The sequence below is a fragment of the Geotrypetes seraphini genome, chromosome 6, assembly GCF_902459505.1.
Source record: "Geotrypetes seraphini chromosome 6, aGeoSer1.1, whole genome shotgun sequence".
Classification (NCBI taxonomy): domain Eukaryota; kingdom Metazoa; phylum Chordata; class Amphibia; order Gymnophiona; family Dermophiidae; genus Geotrypetes; species Geotrypetes seraphini.
The window spans coordinates 7193862-7215059 of record NC_047089.1 but is presented as its reverse complement, the minus strand read 5'-3'; the positions used below and the strand labels follow the sequence as shown (position 1 = coordinate 7215059).

Sequence of the window (21198 nt, the reverse complement as noted above, 5' to 3'; positions counted from 1 at the left end):
GGGTTATCTGGACAGTCCTCTAAAAAGAGGACATGTCTGGGGTTTCCCGGACGTCTGGTAAACCTTTGCAAGAGCATTGCGCAGTTCTGTCACTTGCTTAAAAGGCATCTGTTTGCACAGCTGTTTTGCTACTGAATATGCAGTCAAAGAAGATTCTCGGTAGAGAATGTCACGGTGGTGGTTACCCGCATCCAGCCGCGGGTAACCCGCCAAAACGATGACTAAAAAAATGGTCACCGCGAGTTCGGGGACGAGGCCATTCACCGCCCCGTGAAGCGGTGAATGGTAGCATGGGGCGGTGAACAAGGAGTGAATGCGCGGTGAACAAAGGTTCGATCCAGCAGCCCACTCTCTCCCGCCGGCCGTCCATTCATCTCCCTCCCTCCTTTTCCCTTACCTTTTCTTCTTAAAACTGGCGATTTCTATAAGGCTACGAGCTGTATTGAAGTCGCGTCGCGTTGCCTGCTGGTAAAAGTCTCCTTTGACGCAACTTCCTGTTTCCGGTTGCATCGGAGGAGACTTCTAGCAGGCAACCCGACGAGACTTCAAGGCTCCGGCTGTAATACAGCTCGTAGCCTTATAGAAATTGCCAGTTTTAAGAAGAAAAGATAAGGGAAAAGGAGGGAGGGAGGGAGGGAAATGCACGGCTGGCCGGCGGGAGGGAGCTGCTGGACCGCGTGAAGGGTGCTGGGGGTGGGGGGATGGAGGGGAGAAGACGCTGAAGACGGAGACAGGGCTGGGGCGGTGAAAAAGACAGCGGGGCGGTGACGGGGCGGTGAAGGGGACAGCGGGGACGGGATGGGGCGGTGCAGAGGATGGTGGTCTGGGGACGGGGCAGTGACGGGGACAGAATTTTTCCCCGTGTCATTCTCTAATTCTTGGTAGATGGCAACGCGGTTTCATGTGAATCTGTTTGTTGATGGATTTATGTACGTTTAAGCTGTAACCCACCTAGGTTTTAGGCAGAAAAGAAATTTTAAGAAGGAGGAGGCTCCGTGGTTCGGATACCAGCCAGGGCTCAAACATTCTTAATCCATCCCTAAACCTGCTCCTTGAGTTCCATTTTACCTCCATAATGCAATACGGGAGCAGAGATAACTTACAAAAAAGAACAGAACATAAGAATAGTCTTACTGGGTCAGACCAATACAGGCCCAATACAGGTCCCTAGTACTTAGCCAAAACCCAAATCCTCAAAGAATAGCAAGATTCCAGAATCCCAGAGAGTAACAAGATTCTAGAATCCCTAGAGAGTAGCAACATTCCAGAACTTCAAACAGTAGCAACATTCTAGAACCCCAAAGAGTAGCAGGGTTCCGGAACCTCAAGGAGTAGCAACATTCCAGAACCTCAAATAGTAGCAGGGTTCTGGAATCTCAAGGAGTAGCAACATTCCATGCTACCGATCCAGGTCAAGTAGTGGCTTCCCCCATGTCTTTCTCAATAACAGACTATGGAATTTTCCTCCAGGAACTTGTCCAAACCTTTCTTAAAACTACATGGCAGGGAGTACATGTGTGCACCTGAACGTTCCTTAGACAAATCCAGTAAGCCTGTGGCAATACCTGAATGAGCTCTTCAGTCCAGACCTTTCTGTCCATTTTGAGACTCCGCACTTTGCTCACACTCGGGCCCAGACCTCTGTGTTCTCCTGAGGTTGCACCACAAAAAAAAACAACAGTAATAATAAATAAAATAGTAAAATTAAGAGCGATTGCTCAACAGAATAGATGCCCTTTATAGATATAATCATATTACTATACTGTGGGGGCTGCTTCAAGCTCAGAGAAAGCTGCTGGACTCTCCATTGATCGGAGGAAGAGAAAATGTGATGCTCTCCATGGTACAGGAAACATAGAGGGGCATAATAAAAAAAACACATCTAAGTTCCCTTTTGGCCTAAGGCCTTAAACATTGAAAGTAGAAGCAGGGAAAATGTCCATTATAAAAAAAAAAAACGTCCAAAACAAGAGCTTTTAGGTGAAGGAGGAGCCAATCCTTTGCCTAAAAGCTGGATTCTGTAACCGATGTCTGTCAAAAACAACACCTGTTACAGAATCCACTCCACCCCCCACGACATCAGGGCAAGAGGGAGCCCAAGCCCTCTTGCTCCGCGATCCCCAACCCCCACCAACGACATCGGGGCAAGAGGAAGCCTAAGCCCTCTTGGCCCGCGGCACCCCGACCTTCACCGACTCGATGGGACAAGAGGGAGCCCAAGCCCTCCTGGCCTGCGACCCCCTCTAACCCCCCACCCCCCACTAAAATACAGGCAGGAGGGATCCCAGGCCCTCCTGCCCTCGACGCAAACCCCCCAACCCCCGATCAGCACCCCCACCAACCCGCAACCCCCCCCCCCCCCGCCGAACCCACAACCCCCCATCCCTGTACCTCAAAAAATGTTGGACGGACGGACGGGTGCCAAGCCCATCCGTCCGGCAGGCCAGCCAGCTCAAGAATGGGGCTGGATTGGCTCAGGCAGCTCAAACCCCGCCCACAGGTGGGGCCTGAGGCACCTGGGCCAACCAGAATAGGCCTGGGAGCCTTAGGCTCCTCCTGTGGGCAGGGCCTTAGGCTTTATCTTATTGTAAGACGTGCTGGATCCAACATGGTCCATGTTTTCAAAAACACTTCTTCCTCAGGGGTCCAGGATGTTCAAAACAAGAATATTAAGAAAAGGGCATATTCTCCCGGAGGCACGTTCAAGGACTTAGCTGACAAAAGATGACTTGAGCTCCAACGCTGTCACGTCTTCTCCAATCTTCCCAACAAGCGACCTTGTTTCACCAATGTTTGGCTCATCAGGGGAACAAACAATACAGCCTTGAAAAGTGCAGCCACGCTAAGACCAGCCCCAGAACAAAGGAAACAGACAAGAGCACTTAAAGCCCTCCCTCCAACACAGACCTCACTTCCAGTCCAAATCAACCAATCAGCACTCAGCTCAGCTCTTTGTTCTGGGGCTGGTCTTAGCATGGCTGCACTTTTCAAGGCTGTATTGTTTGTTCCTCTGATGAGCCAAACAAGGTCGCTTGTTGGGAAGATTGGAGAAGACGTGACAGCGTTGGAGCTCAAGTCGTCTTTTGTCAGCTAAGTCCTTGAACGTGCCTTTCCGGTGACTTTGCCCTTTTCTAAACCTGAGCTGTTCTGTGAGGGAGTTTTTTTGCCAGTGAAAGTATCAAAAGCAGTTTTGATTTGTACCTTTTGGTTCTATACTGCTACATTAGTCTGAGGCTTTTTCTCCCTCTTTTTGGGTGCATGCTGGGTTTGAAGAGGGGGGTACTTCGGTGCCACGATCACACATTTTGAATCATTATATGAATAATTATTTCCATCCTATTTGGTTCTTGAATATTCTTGTTTTGAACATCCCAGACCCCTGAGGAAAAAGTGTTTTTCAAAACACGGACCGTGTCGGGTCCAGCACGTCTTACAATAAGAACCATTTTTATTGATGTTACTATACATGTATTTTATGACTTTTAATTGAATAAATTCCTGCACCTTGTACACGTTCTGTCGTTTTGTTTTGTTTTTTTTGCATTGCAATTTTGAGTGCAGTACCCGCTGGTTTTTTTTTGTTCTGCCTTACGGATATTATAAAATATCACCTAACTTGTCTAACGAATCATGCCTAGTTTATGAAGGGAAAAACAGAAAAATTGATGTGATGGAACATCAAAAAGGTAAAAAAGAACTAACACCACCAAGGATTTGAAGTACTATCGAGTTCATTGGAAATACTGTACTGTGTCAGGGAGCCCACGGCCATAGTACACTGTAATGCATGGGACAGGCACGTGAGATCTCTTAGGGAGATGCTGTGGATGGGCAGACTGGATGGGCCATTTAGCCTTTATCTGCCATCATATTTCTATGTTTCTATAACCATAAAGCTCTATGACCTCACAATGCAGGTGTAAAGAGTCTTAGCCTATAGGAAGAGGAGATGCAAATGTTAAGAGCCTTAGCCAATAGGGAGAGGAGGAGATAGTGGATGCTCTGGATGGGCCATTTGGCCTTTATCTGCCATCATATTTCTATGTTTCTATAACCATAAAGCTCTATGACCTCACAATGCAGATGTAAATAGCCTTAGCCTATAGGAAGAGGAGATGCAAGTGTTAAGAGCCTTAGCCTATAGGAAGAGGAGATGCAAATGTTAAGAGCCTTAGCCAATAGGGAGAGGAGGAGATAGTGGATGCTCTGGATGGGCCATTTGGCCTTTATCTGCCATCATATTTCTGGGATGATGCTGGTGCATGAGTGAGTGCGGAGTGTCTGAGGTAGAGTTGGTACCAGGGTGTGACGGTGTGTGAGTGTGAAATGATCTGAGGGTGAGCTGGTGGTTGGATGTTACAACGTTTGTGAGTGTGCCAGTGTCTGAGTATGATGATGTCTGAGGGTGAACTGGTGTCTTGTAGCTTGCTCTAGGGGAGATGTTTTGCAGAGAAGGGAAGCCTGTAATGTAGGCAACACTTGCCAGTGTTCAGGAAGAGAAGCACTACTCAGACATCGGGAGGAGTCATGGTCAGTTCTAAGGCCCTGACGTACTGTATTCTGTGTCTAAGGGGGAAACATTTAATAAATCACATCCTAAAATCACCTAGTGAGTGCTAATTATTCCACAGTTCCAGTTCCATCTCTGCAATCTCACCATTTCCTCCTGCTAAAGGGAAGAGCCAGAAAATCCAGTACCTGCACATCTCTTGCAGAAGACCACGCACAGGTTGACAGAAGCCCAATCTGGCTTGGGGGAGCTGCAGTCCGCACAGAGTCTGTTTGATTCCACTGACCATATCTTTTCAGCCACCTCGGTGTTGGACAGCGCCTCCGCGATAGACTGCTGCATGGCTGTCACCCACTCCTCCTTCTCAAAGTCCGAGTCTGCCACAAAACTGGGAGAAAGAGCAATTCACTGAGATAATGGCTCCCACCATGGCACGCACCTTCCACTTGAAGAAGCTCTTAATGCTCAAACATTAGCCCCACACAGGGCAACCCATAGGTATCTGACCTCCTAGGTGAACTCTCAGCCAAGTAGCTCCCCACTACTCCTAGTCCAGCATCTATCATCTCCTCTTTCCCTACCCCCAACAGTCCAGCGTCTCCCCTCCCCTTCCCTACCACACAAAAATCCAGAACCTCCCTTTTCCTTCCCTGCTCCTCTCACAGACTCATCTTCCCTTCCCCTCCCTACTTTTCTTCCCCCTGTATCCAGTGTCCAGCGTCTCCCCTCCCCTTCCCTACCAAACAAAAATCCAGAATCTCCCTTTTCCTTCCCTGCTCCTCTCATAATCTCACATCTTCCCTTCACCTCCCTACTCCTCTTCCCCCTGTATCTAGTGTCCAGCATCTCCCTCCCTTCCCTCCTTTCTACTGCGCCAGCTGTTGCTGCCACTGCCTCCCTCCCACAGTTGAAGAGGCAAGAGAATTCAGCACAGGCCTATACTGAAGTGCTGCTGCAACTCATTTCCTTCCGACAAGTTATTTTTCTTTGACATACCACCATTTTCAACAGAAGAGTCAAAGCAGTTACCTTTTTCATTCATTATATGTCTCTTAGTACAGTAATATTTTGGCTTTCATCAAAATATTGTTCTGCAATAACTCATGACTATTTAGGGTACTTGTTACAGGGTTTTTTTTAATTGTTTTTGTTAACTTATTTATTGACCTTACATATCTGTACGTGTCATGTATTGCTGGACTAGGCCTTGCATCCCTTCCCCCTTTTCTCCCAGTCACCTCTGTCTATCTATCCCTCCCAAATCTAACTGATGTAACCTCGCTGTCCTTACAGCTCCACTTGTCGTATACCGTCTAGAACTGAAAAGATATGACGGGATATAAATAAAGCTATTATTAAAAGCATAATAAAGAATATTGAACTTGAAAATAAAAGAGTCAAAGCGGCTTACAATGAATGAAAATAATGGGCAGTAATTAAAATCGATAAAATAAAAAAACAAAACAAGGGAAATATATGCCGTACAATTGACAATACTAGACACAAAAGGACAGTCAAGGGGAGGAAAGAGTTACAATATCTTGAGGTAAAAACAAACAGGATAAGAACAAAAGGAGACAGCTGAGGGGAGATAGGATTGAAGTCTACAAAATCCTGAGTGGAGTAGAACGGGTACAAGTGGATTGATTTTTCACTCTGACAAAAATGACAAAGACTAGGGGACACTCGATGAAGTTACAGGGAAATACTTTTTTATATGAAATATATTTTATTAATTTTCAATACAGAACAAAAACTCAAGAACACAGAGTACGATACATGTATATCAAATGAGTACAACAGTCCATACCAGAAACACTCCCGTCCCCCCTGGACTGCGTTACCAGAGGATGTGGTAAGAGCGGATAGTATAGCTGGTTTTAAGAAAGGATTGGACAAGTTCCAAGAAGTAAAATCCATAGTCTGTTATTGAGAAAGACATGGGGGGAGGCCACTACTTGCCCTGTATCGGTAGCATGGAATATTGCTACACCTTGGGTTTTGGCCAGGTACTAGTGACCTGGATTGGCCACCATGAGAACGGGCTACTGGGCTTGATGGATCATTGGTCTGACCCAGTGAGGCTATTCTTATGTTCTTATGATAGGTTAAAAGATGCAAAAAGAAGTAATAAGCTGAGGTTATGACTTTACTAGTCACTATCAATGGAGAGAAAATAGCAAGGAGAAGAAAAAGAAAAAAAAAGCAAAGATAGCGGCATCCTAGTCACAAGTTAAGAGAGAAAGTTGTCAAGGGAGCAACTAGTGATGAGAAAAGTGTTTTAGGAACTTGGTTCAAATGCCATTTTAGAAGTCAGAAGCTTTCAAGTGGGACTTAAAGGACTTAAGAGATTTTTCTGTTCACAGATGAGGGAGTTCCAAAGTGTTGGTGCCGTTACACCTTTTTTGTGGATTGGATACATAATAATAATAATTTTATTCTTATATACCACCATCCCCAAAAAAGTTCTAGGCGGATCACAACAAGGTGAGCTAATACATGGGATACAGATAAAATACAGATTAGAATAATGGACTTAAAAACAGATAAAGACCGAAAGCATTTACAATATAATGCAGAAAATACAGGCCTGGCAGGGAAAGATGTAATACATAGAACAGATCAAATACATCAAGTTGAATCTAAGGTATCAGCCTATCAAGATTCCAGAATCCCAGAGAGCAAGAAGATTCTAGAATCCCAAAGAGTAGCAACATTCCATACAGAATCTCAAAGAATAGCAAGATTCCAGAATCCCAAAGAGTAGCATACAAAATCTCAAAGAATAATAATAATTTTATTCTTATATACCGCCATACCGAAAAAGTTCTAGGCGGATCACAACAAGGTGAGCTAATACATGGGATACAGATAAAATACAGATTAGAATAATGGACTTAAAAACAGATAAAGACCGAAAGCATTTACAATATAATGCAGAAAATACCGGCATGGCTGGGAAAGAAGTAAATACATAGAACAGATCAAATACATGAAGTTGAATAGAAGGAACTTGATTGCAAAAATGAAGCAGAATGCATTAAGATACCAGCCTATCAATTTTCTAAAATCAAGATAGGAAGAGACCTCTAACATCATTTTTCCAAGCCTCAAGGGTCGGTGCTGGGACCGCTCCTGTTTAACATATTCATCGACGACCTGGAGGCGGGAACAAAATGTGAGGTCATCAAATTCGCTGATGATACCAAACTATTCAGCAGGGTTGAAACCACGGTAGATTGCGAGGATCTCCAAAGGGATCTTACGACACTGGAAGAATGGGCAAAAAAGTGGCAAATGAGCTTCAACGTGGGGAAGTGCAAGGTCATGCATGTAGGGAGAAGGAACCCGATGTTCACTTACAAAATGGGGGGAACAATGCTAGGGGTCAGTAAGCTGGAAAGAGACCTGGGAGTGATGGTAGACACGACATTGAAGGCGTCGGCACAGTGCGCCACAGCCTCGAGGAAAGCAAACCAAATGTTAGGTATCATTAAGAAGGGTATCTCGACCAGAACGAAGGAAGTCATCCTGCCACTGTACCGGGCTATGGTGCGCCCCCATCTGGAATACTGTGTACAGTACTGGTCACCGTACCTCAAAAAGGACATGGCAATGCTTGAGGGAGTCCAGAGAAGAGCAACTAAACTGATTAAGGGTATGGAAAACCTTACATACACTGACAGACTGAAAAGGCTGGGGCTGTTCTCCCTGGAGAAGCGGAGACTCAGAGGAGACATGATAGAGACCTTCAAGATCCTGAGGGGCATCGAAAAGGTTGACAAGGACAGATTTTTCAATTTGAAAGAAACCACAAAAACAAGGGGCCACTCGATGAAATTGAAGGGGGACAGGTTTAGAACAAGCGCAAGGAAATTTTTTTTCACACAGAGGGTGGTGGACACATGGAACACCCTTCAGGAAGCCGTGATAGGAAATAGCACAGTACAGGGTTTCAAGGAAGACCTGGATAGGTTCCTGGAGGACAAAGGGATTGAGGGGTACAGATAAGAGCAGTGGAAGGTTTAGAGATAAATGTAGAGGTAGGTATAAAATTAGTCAGGGACTGCTGCTCAGGCAATATGCCTGATGGGCCGCCGCGTGAGCGGACCGCTGGGTGGGATGGACCTCTGGTCTGCCCTGGCGGAGGCGACTACTTATGTTCTTATGTTCTTATGTTCAATTCAGCGGCTTGAAATAAGAGGGTTCTCTCAAGTAGCTTCTTATAATGACAGGATTTTATGGAGGGATATGAAAACAAATGCTACGTGTGATAAGAGGTTTCTATCTCATCTGTTTGAGAGTAGTGTTTCAAGAAATATAGGCCTACAGGGAAAAGAGAACCGTAGCATAAGGGTCAGCCATCGGTAGAACACTAGCATTTATATCACTGGATTGAGGGTCCTTCTGGCCATCCTTCTTCAAAAATGGTCAGAAAGCCAAAAAGTGGTTGTAACCCCAGGAACTGTGGAAAGAGGAAAAAGCAGGAAGACATCCTCGATCTCTCCCCATACACTGCCCTTCAGTGTCAATATGAGCCGTAAGTTCACGGCCTCCACGTTTTCATGACAGACTGGACCAGTTCTCATTTTTTTCCTTCCCATGAGTCCTGTTCTTTTTCTTGGGAACATGGAGTAAAACCAGAACAGGATCATCTGGTCCAGCATGCCACCCTGTTATCTCCCCTAGCAACAGTAGTTCCCAGAATGCTCTGCTGAGAGGAAGATTGCCAGGGCAGAGCTAGGATTCAAGCAGCTGTCACGGGTCTTAAGATCATAAATAATAGCACTTCCACTTTGATTGATGCATAACTGTCAAGTTCGATAATAGCAAAACAGCACAGGCTCTACAATACATCCAAATTGAAGGAAAAAGCCTCAGACTAGGGCCCTCCCACCCCCACTAAAAAAGCAGTTTTATTTCAGGTGGTTGAGCGATCACCTCATCGGCAAAAAACCTTTATCTAATCTAATCTAATCTAAACCTTAAGTTTATATACCGCATCATCTCCATGAGTATGGAGCTCGACACAGTTTACAAGAACTTAAAATAGTAGGTAGAGAGGAAGAAAAAAGGATTACATGAAACTTATGTGGAGAAGGGGGGGGAAAAGGGGGGGAAGGATAGAGTTACAATTTGCTGAAAAGCCAGGTTTTCAGTTGTTTGCGGAATAACTGAAGGGAGCTCAGGTTCCGCAACGGGGAGGTGAGGTCGTTCCAAAGACCTGTGATTTTGAAGAGAAGGGATTTTCCCAGTTTGCCTGCATAGTGGATGCCGCGTAGGGAGAGGAAGGCTAGTTTATACCTTTGGGCAGTTCTGGAGGAGTCGGGACTGGAGGAGTTGAAAGGGATAAGAGGAGGGAGGATGCCATGAATGATCTTAAAAGCCAGGCAGGAACATTTGAAATGGATTCTGGGGATTATTGGGAGCCAGTGAAGTTTGGCAAGGAGTGGGGAAGCATGGTCAGATTTGCGTTTTGAGAAGATCAGTTTGGCTGCAGTATTCTGGATTAGCTGGAGTCTTAGAAGACTTTTTTTTGATAGATTTGAATAGATGGCGTTGCAGTAATCTAGTTTGGAGAGGATGATGGATTGGACAAGGATGGCAAAGTGTTGTTGGCTGAAGTAGGATCTAGCTTTCCTCAGCATGTGGAGGCTGAAAAAGCATGATTTTGCCAAGGAGTTGAGGTGGTCATTGAGGGAGAGAGAGGAATCGATAATGATACCAAGGACCTTGCATGAGAATTCGAGCTGGAGTGTATCGCCTGTGGGTAGTGCGAAAAGGGTGGGCAGGTGTTCGAATTTTGGGCCGAGCCAAAGTAGTTTTGTTTTTGATTCGTTTAGTTTCATCTGTACTGAGAGGGACCAGGCACGGAGTCTCATTATGCAAGCTGTAATGTTTTCGCGGAGGTTTGAGAGGTTCTGGTCAGTCTCAAGGAGGACAAGGATGTCATCTGCGTAAGTGTAGATTGTTTCCAGGGGGGATAGTTGAAAGAGTTTCAGGGAGTTTATTAGAGTTAAAACTGAAAAAAACTCTGTGCTCTGTTGTTGAGGACATGAAACAAGATAGATGAAAAAATATCAACGTATCCTTCAGGTGATCGGTACACCAACAATGGCCAGCGTTCCACAAATCTGCTGCCTCAGGGTGTGACACGACCGATCAGGCTTCAACAATTGTCCAAGAGCAGGCCTCACCTGAAGATCCTGTATGGAGTCGTCAGGTCAAAAGCCCTACGGTCCGTGTCCTTCACATTGCCTAAATTCATCTCGACGAACGTTATGCCAATCCCCAGGTGAAAATCCTACAGGGACAAAGGTCAGACAGAGAAAAGAGCATTTGAAAACAAAAAAGTTCAGATTCAACCAATGTATCCGAACCAATCGCTTCCATTAGTACAACCTGGCCAACCTCCTTCATAGGGAAGTCTTGTTGCTCAGCACAATCTTGCCCTTCCAGTTTCACAAAGTTCTCTTCGCTCGGTAAAGACCAAGTTAAGAGAGAAACACATAAAGAGGAACAACTAATAGCAAAATCACCCTTCACACCTCCAATTTCATTTTTCAACAGTAGTCAGTGTACCTGTGGTATGTCTTCTTTAAGAGTTACAGCAGGAATGGGGAGCATCTTATACATGCACTAACCTCAATGCTCTTGTGCAGGAAGACTTTATCTCCAGCCACTGCCACATAGAGTTTGGGTTTGTAACCCCTTAGCTCCAGAGGCCCTTCCTTTTCAGCAGCGTCCATACCATGGCCCCCCATGGAGAGCCTGTCGAACTTCTTACACCGTTTCTCCTCAACCACCTGCTGTAAGGCTCTCACCCAGTGATTCCGATCCGCTGCAAGAAAAGAGAACAGCGTGTCAAGAACGTGTCGGAACTGGAAAAATGACCCATTCTACCCTACTGAAGGCATTCAAAGACCATGGACACTAAAAGAAATCTCTCTCTCTCTCCCTGATATACCAAGCCAGACCTGAGTAATACCACCCCACACTCCTACTCTTACCATCCAGATATTGCTGTTCTTGGAAAATCCGTAACTAGGGGTCTATAGATATGACCCAACAACATATCCAGCATGGAGGAGAAGTCAAGGGAATATAGGAGGGGATGTTTGTTCCCGTCTTTGGCAGGAATTGCTGAGACCTTCTTATTTTTACTGTAGCAATTAAGGGCTTCATAGTCTGCTACTACTATTAATTAATTATTTCTAAAGCGTTACCAGACGCACGCAGCGCTGCACAGAGTCACAAAGAAGAAGAAAAGAGTCCCTGCTCGAAAGACCTTACAATCTAAACAGACAAACAGGATATCAAGGATACAGTTAAGGGGAAGGGTTAATCTGCTGGCTGGGTTGGAGGGCAGAGGGGAGAACAGGACAATCAAGCCATTGTGACATCACTGATGAGGTTGGCTCTTATTGGTGGAATGAGGCGTTATGACTTCACAAGCTCAGCTCTGCTTCCCAAAGACAAACATGATGTCATGGATACAGTTAAGGGAAACGGTTAATCTGCTGGCTGGGTTGGAGGACAGAGGAGTAGGGTTAAGGATTGAAGGCTTTGTGAAAAAGGTGGGTTTTCAGTCTGCTTTTAAACAAGGGAATCGTGCTGAGGGAGCCAGGAGGAGATATTCAGTGCTGCTACTCAAATAGCTAACTGGGTGAGATCCAGGCACCTGAGGACTCACAAAAGACTCTGCAGTTGCCCGATCCTATTGCTGAAATGCAGATGTGGGTGCGGGAAATTAAAATTGATCTGGCGACTGAGTTCCAAGGGGAGTTTTCTGAACTGGGACCCTGGATTGAAGAGCTGGAGTTAGGGTTAGAAGAGCCAAGTGCAGCTTTATTAATGTTAGATGAAAAATTGCACATGTTTATTTATTAACTGCCTTTGCATGAAGAGATTCACCCAAAGCAGTTTACATTGAATAGAAATCAGGTACTCTGGAGTCTTTTTCCTATCTGTTCCAGCTTATAATCTAAGTGCAGTACCTCAGTCAATGGTGGATTAAGTGATTTGCCCAGAGTCACAAGGCAAAGGCCGGGATTGAACTCACAAACTCAGCTTGCCGAGGCAGCAGTTCTAACCACTAGACCACGTGAAAGAAAGGATAGTGTACTTCCTTGAATCTAATGGGTTACAGGATCCGAGGCAACATGGCTTTACAAAAGGTAAATCGTGCCAAACGAACCTGATTGAATTTTTTGATTGGGTGACCAGAGAGCTGGATCAAGGACATATGCTAGATGTAATTTACTTGGATTTCAGCAAAGCCTTTGATACAGTTCCTCATAGGAGGCTTGAAGGGCTGAAGTTAGGACCCAAAGTGGTGAACTGGGTCAGAAACTGGCTGTCGGACAGACGCCAGAGGGTGGTGGTTAATGGAAGTCGCTCGAAGGAAGGAAAGGTGACTAGTGGAGTCCCTCAGGGTTCGGTGCTGGGGCCAATCCTGTTCAATATGTATGTAAGTGACATTGCTGAAGGGTTAGAATGAAAAGTGTGCATTTTTGCAGATGATACCAAGATTTGTAACAGAGTAGACACCGAAGAGGGAGTGGAGAATATGAAAAAGGATCTGCAAAAGTTAGAGGAATGGTCTAATGACTGGCAACTAAAATTCAATGCAAAGAAATGCAGAGTAATGCATTTGGGGATTAATAATAGGAAGGAACCGTATATGCTGGGAGGAGAGAAGCTGATATGCACGGACGGGGAGAGGGACCTAAGCTGCGATAGCATTTTTATTGCGTGCAGAATTTTAGCGTGCGCTAAACCTGCGCTACGCGGCTAGAACTAACGCCCAACTCAATGTTGGCATTAATGTCTAGCGCAGCTTTGTAAAAGGAGAGGGAGAAGTTGGCGCATTTTCTAACTCAATGGGGATGATGGATTTATGGAGGGAAACCCATCCCGATATCTTTGAGTCTAATTTACACCTCCCTTACTCTCGTATTGATATGTGGCTGGGGGAGGCAGCAACGCTACATCAGCTGAAGTCAATAATTATACACCCTTCCACGTGGTCAGACCACACTCCCGTGGTCATGACACTCCAGCCACCATAGGTTGTAAATACTGGAAATTTCAAGATGCTATATTGCAGGATTTAATTAATGCAGCATTTATAGGAATCGAACCACCCAATATTTGGATATTAATGATACCTTTGAGTGACGCCTTTAATATTATGGGAGGGTCTGAAGGTGGTCTTACGTGGTCAGATTATTTATCTGCAGGCACATCTTTGGAAAATTCAAGGTTTCTTAGCATTTGATTAGATCACTTTACAAGTGTTTCTAAGCAAAATCTAATATAATAAAGCCCTAAGCGCGCATGCGCACTCCCACCTGCGTGCTCCCGTTTTCCATGTGCTGTAGGGCACCGCAGGTAGGAGTGCGCATGCGCAAGAATCCCCAGAGGCGGATGTCGGACACAGCAGCTGTCGGCGGCTGCAGGCTGCGATGGAAGATGGCAGAAAATCTCACCCGGTACCAGTTTTTGATGGCGACACAAAATGCAGGCATGCTTACTTTGTGGACCTCTTGCAGAAGGCATTTGCAGTCTGTTGGGACCCATTTTCGGGGCCCCGGTGTGCGGCTTTTCCCCGGAATATGTTTGGCTGATGTGGAAGGCCTACCTTACGGACTCAGCTCATGTGGCACAGCCAGCAGGTGCGCCACTAGCTTCCAAGCCAGTGCATTCTTTTGCTCAGGTCCCCAGTACCCAAATTTCTAAGGAGCCAGACTGCCTTAGTTGGCTCATTGATACTATACCACTTCTAGCACCAGATGCTGCTTCCGTCCTGGAATGATTCCAGAGGTCACTGATTCTCTTTAACAATTAAACAAGATAGGGAGCCTTGACCAGAGATGACCCCTCTATCCGCTGGCTGGCAGATGAGAAGGAGCTGCGAGAGCTCCACAGAGGCTCAGGAGGTGAGGAGAGAGAGACAGAGACAGATGAATGAGAAGGACAGAGGGGCTACTAGAGGGACCAGGAGAGATGGTAGGGGATAGGGAGAGATAGACTTCAGGGAGTGTGGAGGGGGCAGGAGAGAGAGATGGTCTTGGGGAAGGACAGAGGGGGGACAGGAAAGGGAAAGATGGCAAAAGAGGTGAAACAGGGTCAGAGAGAGATGGTAGAGGGTGTGAAAGGGGGAAAGGGAGAGATGGAAATGGCAGCACCACTGCTGCTTTGGGGCACGGAGGGAGGAAAGGTTGGTACGTAAAGACCCTGTCAGGAGGGCCAAAAGGGTACAAAGGAAATGGTGAAAGGTGAGGTGGTGGGACTGGGATCAGTGGGAGGCAGGGTCGGGGTATAGGTGGGGCTATTCTAGCACCCGTTATTGTAACAAATGTATCAGGCTAAAACACTAGTACACCAATAAAAATATAAGAACATAAAATATCATACAGCTAAAAAAAACTAATCTTAATAAAAACATTAAAACAAAACGGATACATATACTAAGAAAAGGGACAAGAAACTACAATTTGTTATAGAAAAGAGAAAGATAACATATATGGAAGGCAAAGTAGGGATGGGAATTGGACAAATGTAAAAGAGAGGAATTGCAATAGCGTTTTGGGGGAGTTACAGGTCAAAAGCATCTTTAAACAAAAAGCTTTTCAAAGAACTTTTAAAACGTGTAAGGTTTTCTTCCACTCTAAGATATTATAATGGTCTGGCGTTCCAAAGCCTAGGCGCATTCTCAGAGAAAATATCTAGTCTTCGATGCAGCAAGAACGACAGCTGTGAGAAAAAAGCAAGGTAGAGGAGGAATGCCCCCGTCAGATCAGAAACTTCACGAGATTAAAGTTCAATCGCATGATTTAGAATTAGCCGAGATTCATGCAAAGCTGCAGCCCACGCGACAACAATCAGGTCATCCGTTAGCAAATCAGTTAAAGAAGAAACCATTTAGGGATTTTATTCCCAAGATGGTAGACACTGGGGGAGACAGATATACGGATGAGAGCGATAGTCACACAGCATTCCTTACTTTTTATGAAACTAGATACGCTAAGAATGATGGATCCACATAAGTGACGGCAACTGAAAAGGTGGTCCTTGAACACCCATCACTTTAGAGGAAACATAACAAGCTATTAATGCAGACAATTCTAAAATTACCCTCTTCATTCAAGGAGAAAAGAATGGGGACTTGTAATCCACCTTTTTGTGGCTTTGGCATTTCAAACCTGAGGGCACTGGAGGATTAAGTGACTTGCCCAGGGTCACAAGGAGCAGCACTGGGATTTGATCTCACGACCTCTGGATGCAGAGGCAAGAGCTCTACCAGTGAGCCACACCTTCAGCTGTCGTAGTATGGCAACTCTTATATGAGCTGAGTACAGGACAATCAAGCCATTGTGACCTCACTGCTGAGGTTGGCTCTTAGGCATTGGTGGAATGAGGCATTATGACATCACAATCTCAGCTCTGGAATGTTGCTACTTTTTGGGTTTCTGCCAGGTACTTGGAACCTGGGTTGACCACTATTGTAAACAGGATACTGGGCTTGATGGACCTTCGGTCTATCCCAGTATGGCAGCTCTTATGTTCTTATGTGAGCCAAGTATAGGACAATGGAGCCATTGTGACATCACTGCTGAGGTTGGCTCTTAGGCATTGGTGGAGTGAGACATTATGACATCACAATCTCAGCTCTGGAATGTTGCTACTCTTTGGGTGTCTGCCAGGTACTTGGGACCTGGGTTGGCCACAGGATTCTGGGCTTGATGAAAGGGAATGGGGCCTTTTGGTGGCTTTGGCATTTCAAAGCTTACATTCAAAGCTGAGGGCAGTGGAAGATTAAGTGACTTGCCCAGGGTCACAAGGAGCAGCACCAGGATTTGATCTCACAACCTCTGGGTGCAGTGGGCTGTTATGGGGGGGCTTGAAGTCATCACCAATTGATTCTCCCTGTGGCACAGGGCGGCTAAGAACTACCACCCACAGCTGGTGGCCCTCACAGAAAAGGATCCGAGGCACAATAATAGGATACAGTGAGGGAAACTGGTGCTGCTGTTGCCACTGCTGCACCAGTCCTTCCACTCTAGCGCCCCCAACAGGTTCCCGTTCAGCATGACAGCCTTCAGTCAGGACCTGTGGAACCGCCACTGCCTTCAGTTGCTCCCCACCTCACTGCCCATAAATTAAGGGGGGGGGAAACGTCAGCCGCCTCCACTCACAGTCACTCTCCGCTCGGAAGACGAAGTTCCTGTTGCAAGTGGTCACCTCGAATTTCTGGTCACCAACGCTTGACACACGCGATATTGAAGTCACAGGGATGAATCTCTTGGAGTACATATCCTACAGAAAAGGAAGGGACACAAAATAATCAAAGCAATGAAGCGAGACACAAATCAATCTGCAGATATCACAAGATAAAGTTTCCTTTCAAAGTGTTTTGTGATTTACATTCATGGAAACTTTCGTCTAGGATATGCGGGTTTAGCGATTTGCGTATTGTATTTTTGAATTCGGTCTGTCCCAGTATGGCAAGTCTTATGTTCTCTACTGGACCTTAATTGACAAGCACCTAGACCAGGGGTGTCTAACCTTTTGGCTTCCCTGGGCCGCATTGGCTGAAAAAAATGTTTCTGGGGCTGCACAAATAATAATAATAATAATTTTATTTCTTATATACCGCTATACCATAAGTTCGAAGCGGTTTACAAAGAAGGTCGTGCAGTGTTTACAGCAGGAGACATATGTTTACAACAAGATACATATGTTTGGAACAGGAAATAAGCTAGGAATTGGAACCAGGGATTTGAGATACATAGGCTAAGTTGAAGAGTGTGCATGATAAGTCGGAATTACAATGAATAATATACAGGGAATTACAATTTGGAAGCGATAATGGGGGAAGTTTACAGAGAGGAGAGGATATTGCAAAGAGAGCAGGAACAAGATACAGGAACAGGAGATGATTACAATGCGATACAGGTTAATACAAAGTGAGCAGGTACCGGGGAGGTTTACCATAGGATAAAGTGATTTACAGAGTGGACCGGTACAGGATTTTTACAGTAAGATACAGGATATTAAAATTTCAACAGGATGCAAGAGTTAAACGCTGAATTACGGGAGGAAATAAACAATGTGAGTAAGAGAGGAACCCAGCCATAAGCGTTGGAGGGGGAAGGAAGGGTGGGGTGGGCATTTGGAGGGGATATAGCTGGGTGAGGGGGAGAAACTTAGGTGTTGTTGAAGAGAAGGGTCTTCAGAGACTTTCTGAAGTCAGTGTATGATGTGGCCTCGAGTATTGGTTTTGCTAGCCATGTGTTCAGTTTGGCTGCTTGGAATGAAAGCAAATGTGCAAACACTGCAGCAAGATGGAGGAGGGAGCCGGCAAGACAGTAAACACCTGGGGACAGCAGAGGAAAACACTGCATCGCCGCAGGTTGGACACCCCTGACTAGACAGTTTGGTTGTACCCACAGAAAGGCAATCCTTATGTTTTCAATATGAAAGAGGAATGGTTATCGGCAGAGTGAGGTGTGTTGGTAATACAGAGAATGAAGGATGACTGTTAATACTCTAATCTCACTTCAACACTCACCTTCTCACTGTCAAAATAGCGGAGGTAGTCTGTGTCGAGCCTGACCCAGCGTTTCTGATAGATGTAAGATCTACAAGGAAAAAAGATGAAAATTAGGCAGGTTACATTTATGAAAACCACCAAACACCTCTGATGCCAACAAGTCCTGAATCTTGATAGTCATAGTGAAAACCCCAACGGCTTAGAGCAAGGAGCAAGCGCTACCCAGTGATCGCCAGCAAGCAAAAAACGCGGTGCTCAAATAATGCGCAGTCTACCCCATGACCTTATAGAGGCTCCTTAAACTCTATCTCACATCTGTAACTCATATTTGAAATGAAACTATTTTATTTAAAAATCGCTATATCCCACAATTCTATGCAAGTTACAAAGCGCATGAATTCACAATTAAATACATAAAAGCAAAAACAAAACCAGTAATATAACATGCTACAACCTAATGCAGAAACATGTGCAGTACTCCCCCGAAATTCACGGGATTCCGTTCCAGGACCCCCCGCAAATTTTGAAAAACCGCAAATGCGGTTTTTAGGCAGGGGAGACAGGAGAGAGCGGCTGGAGAGGCAGGAGAGGGCAGCTAGAGCGCTGGTGAGTGAAGAAAATCACTCGCGGTCTGCTCCGACCACCTCTTTCCATAGTAAAGTTGTAGTGCTTTGACACGCAGATCCTGACTGGTGTAGCCCAACTTTACTCCAGGAAGAGGTGGTCAGAGCAGACCACGAATGACCGGGTGTGCGATTTGCGAACCGCGAATTCATAGGGGAACACTGTATAAACAACATAACAATTCTTTTCATCATTACACTGGTTCTCCTTTACTAAACACACATCATGTAGTGCGAACAAAATCGTTTTGATCATTTTCCTGAAACTAATCAAAGTAGTCGTCTAACGCCAAGAACGGTTGCAGAACGAGACTTAGGGGTGATCGTCAGTGAGGACATGAAGGCTGCCAATCAAGTGGAGCAAGCTTCATCCAAGGCAAGACAAATCATAGGTTGCATACGCAGGGGTTTCGTCAGCCTTAAGCCTGAAGTCATTATGCCATTGTATAGATCTATGGTGAGGCCCCACCTGGAATACTGTGTGCAATTCTGGAGGCCACATTACCGTAAGGATGTGCTGAGGCTGGAATCAGTCCAGAGAATGGCCACCCGGATGGTCTCGGGACTGAAGGATTTCCCGTACGAAGAACGGTTAGATAAATTACAGCTATACTCGCTCGAGGAGCGCAGAGAGAGGGGAGACATGATCGAGACGTTCAAGTATCTCACGGGCCGCATCGAGGTAGAAGAAGATATCTTCTTTTTCAGGGGTCCCACGGCAACAAGAGGACACCCATGGAAAATCAGAGGCGGGAAACTGCGCGGTGACACCAGGAAATTCTTTTTCACCGAAAGGGTGGTGGATCGCTGGAATGGTCTTCCACTTCAGGTGATTGAGGCCAGCAGCGTGCCTGATTTTAAGGCCAAATGGGATCGACACGTGGGTTCTATTCGCAAAGTAAAAGCAGGGGAGGGTCATTAGGGTGGGCAGACTGGATGGGCCGTGGCCCTTATCTGCCGTCGATTTCTATGTTTCTATGTTTCAAGCGGTAGAGCGTTCCACAACACAACCCCCTGCACCCTTATCCTCGTGCGACGATGACACACGTTTGCTTCACTGTTTTCAAAGATGGCACTTCAAAGACGGAGCTGCTCTTCTGAACGCAGTGGCCTACTCGGCTGGTAAGGAGTAAACAAATGACTCAGCTCAGCCGGCCGCTTGAAAATCAGACACAGCACTACAAGATAGCAAAGTCTGTCTCCGCTCTGGATACTTTCCATCTCCTCAGCTGGCAGTCATTTTATGGAACATCTTTGCAGGCCGCACAGTGGCAGCCATGCTCACTTCCCCCACTGCCCCCAGCAGTCCCGCTGCGGTAAATTCCACAACATTCCTCGCAATGCCAGAGTTTTCAAACTACAAAGGTGAACTTGTCAGCAAAGTGTATTTTTGCACACCCTTCTGACACCCCCAACTTTGTATAAAATGCATGCTGTCTTTAAGGGAACCCCTTTACAGAAGAACCTCAATGAGGGATCGCCTTTGGGTTTGGCACCCCCAAGCCTTTTAAAAAGTTGGCTCCTTTGGGGGAAACAAGGCAGAAGACTGCAGGTTGTGACAGAGCACTTCAGATGTTCTGCTGCAAGGCCTAAGGCAGGGGTAGGGAACTCCGGTCCTCGAGAGCCGTATTCCAGTCGGGTTTTCAGGATTTCCCCAATGAATATGCATTGAAAGCAGTGCATGCAAAGAGATCTCATGCATATTCATTGGGGAAATCCTGAAAACCCGACTGGAATACGGCTCTCGAGGACCGGAGTTCCCTACCCCTGGCCTAAGGTAAAGATACTCGGGGTCATTTTGGACCAAAAATTGAATTATCACGATCAAATAAGTTCACTTGTTAGCAACTGTTTCTATAGGTTAAGGTTTCTATAGATTATCTGCATTTTTGGACGAATCATCACTGAATATTTTAATACACTCATTAGTTATATCAAAAATTGACTACTGCAATGCTTTGTTCAAGGGAATAACCCTAAAAGAAATACGTAGACTGCAAATTCTTCAAAACACTGCAATAAAAATAATTACTAAAAAGAAAAAAAATTTGATCATGTGACTCCTCTCGTAAAGGAAAAGCATTGGGTCCCTGTACATCATAGAATTACACACAAAATTTTCATGAACAAAGTCCCTGCATTTTTAGAAAGGTTTTTAATCCCTTATATTCCAACAAAGGCGTGCTAGCGGGGTTAATGCGCGTGACTTTTCATCAGGCGCTAACCCCTGCGCTGGCCAAATACTACTGCCTGCTTAAAAGGAGGCGGCAGCAGCTAGCACGTCCGGCGGTTTGGCGCGCGTTAAAACCGCTAACGCGCCTTCGCAAAAGGAGCCCAAAATCTATAAGATCTGAAGAAAATTCTCTCCTCCTCGTCCCTTCACTAAGACACATCTATTCAAGGAGGGACACGATTTTTTCGGTCACGGCCCCTCAAAATTTGGAATTCGCTCCCAATTCATTTAAGGGAAGAAAAGTCGCTTAGTAAATTTAAAGATCTCCAGAAAA

At 45.6% G+C, this 21198-nt stretch overlaps 1 protein-coding gene across 6 annotated transcripts in view; it reads right to left on the bottom strand.

Moving 5' to 3' along the window:
• Window positions 1-21198, bottom strand: part of ARAP1 (ArfGAP with RhoGAP domain, ankyrin repeat and PH domain 1) — a 331554-nt gene that overhangs the window by 138764 nt on the left and 171592 nt on the right. For all 6 annotated transcript variants that reach the window (XM_033947923.1, XM_033947925.1, XM_033947924.1 and 3 more), the window contains 6 exons: window positions 18087-18156; window positions 16711-16831; window positions 11155-11351; window positions 10708-10814; window positions 4699-4898; window positions 1566-1651 (listed from right to left, as the gene is read on the bottom strand). In XM_033947923.1, the coding sequence (XP_033803814.1) occupies window positions 1566-1651; window positions 4699-4898; window positions 10708-10814; window positions 11155-11351; window positions 16711-16831; window positions 18087-18156 (781 nt within the window). The remainder of the gene's footprint in view (window positions 1-1565; window positions 1652-4698; window positions 4899-10707; window positions 10815-11154; window positions 11352-16710; window positions 16832-18086; window positions 18157-21198) is intronic.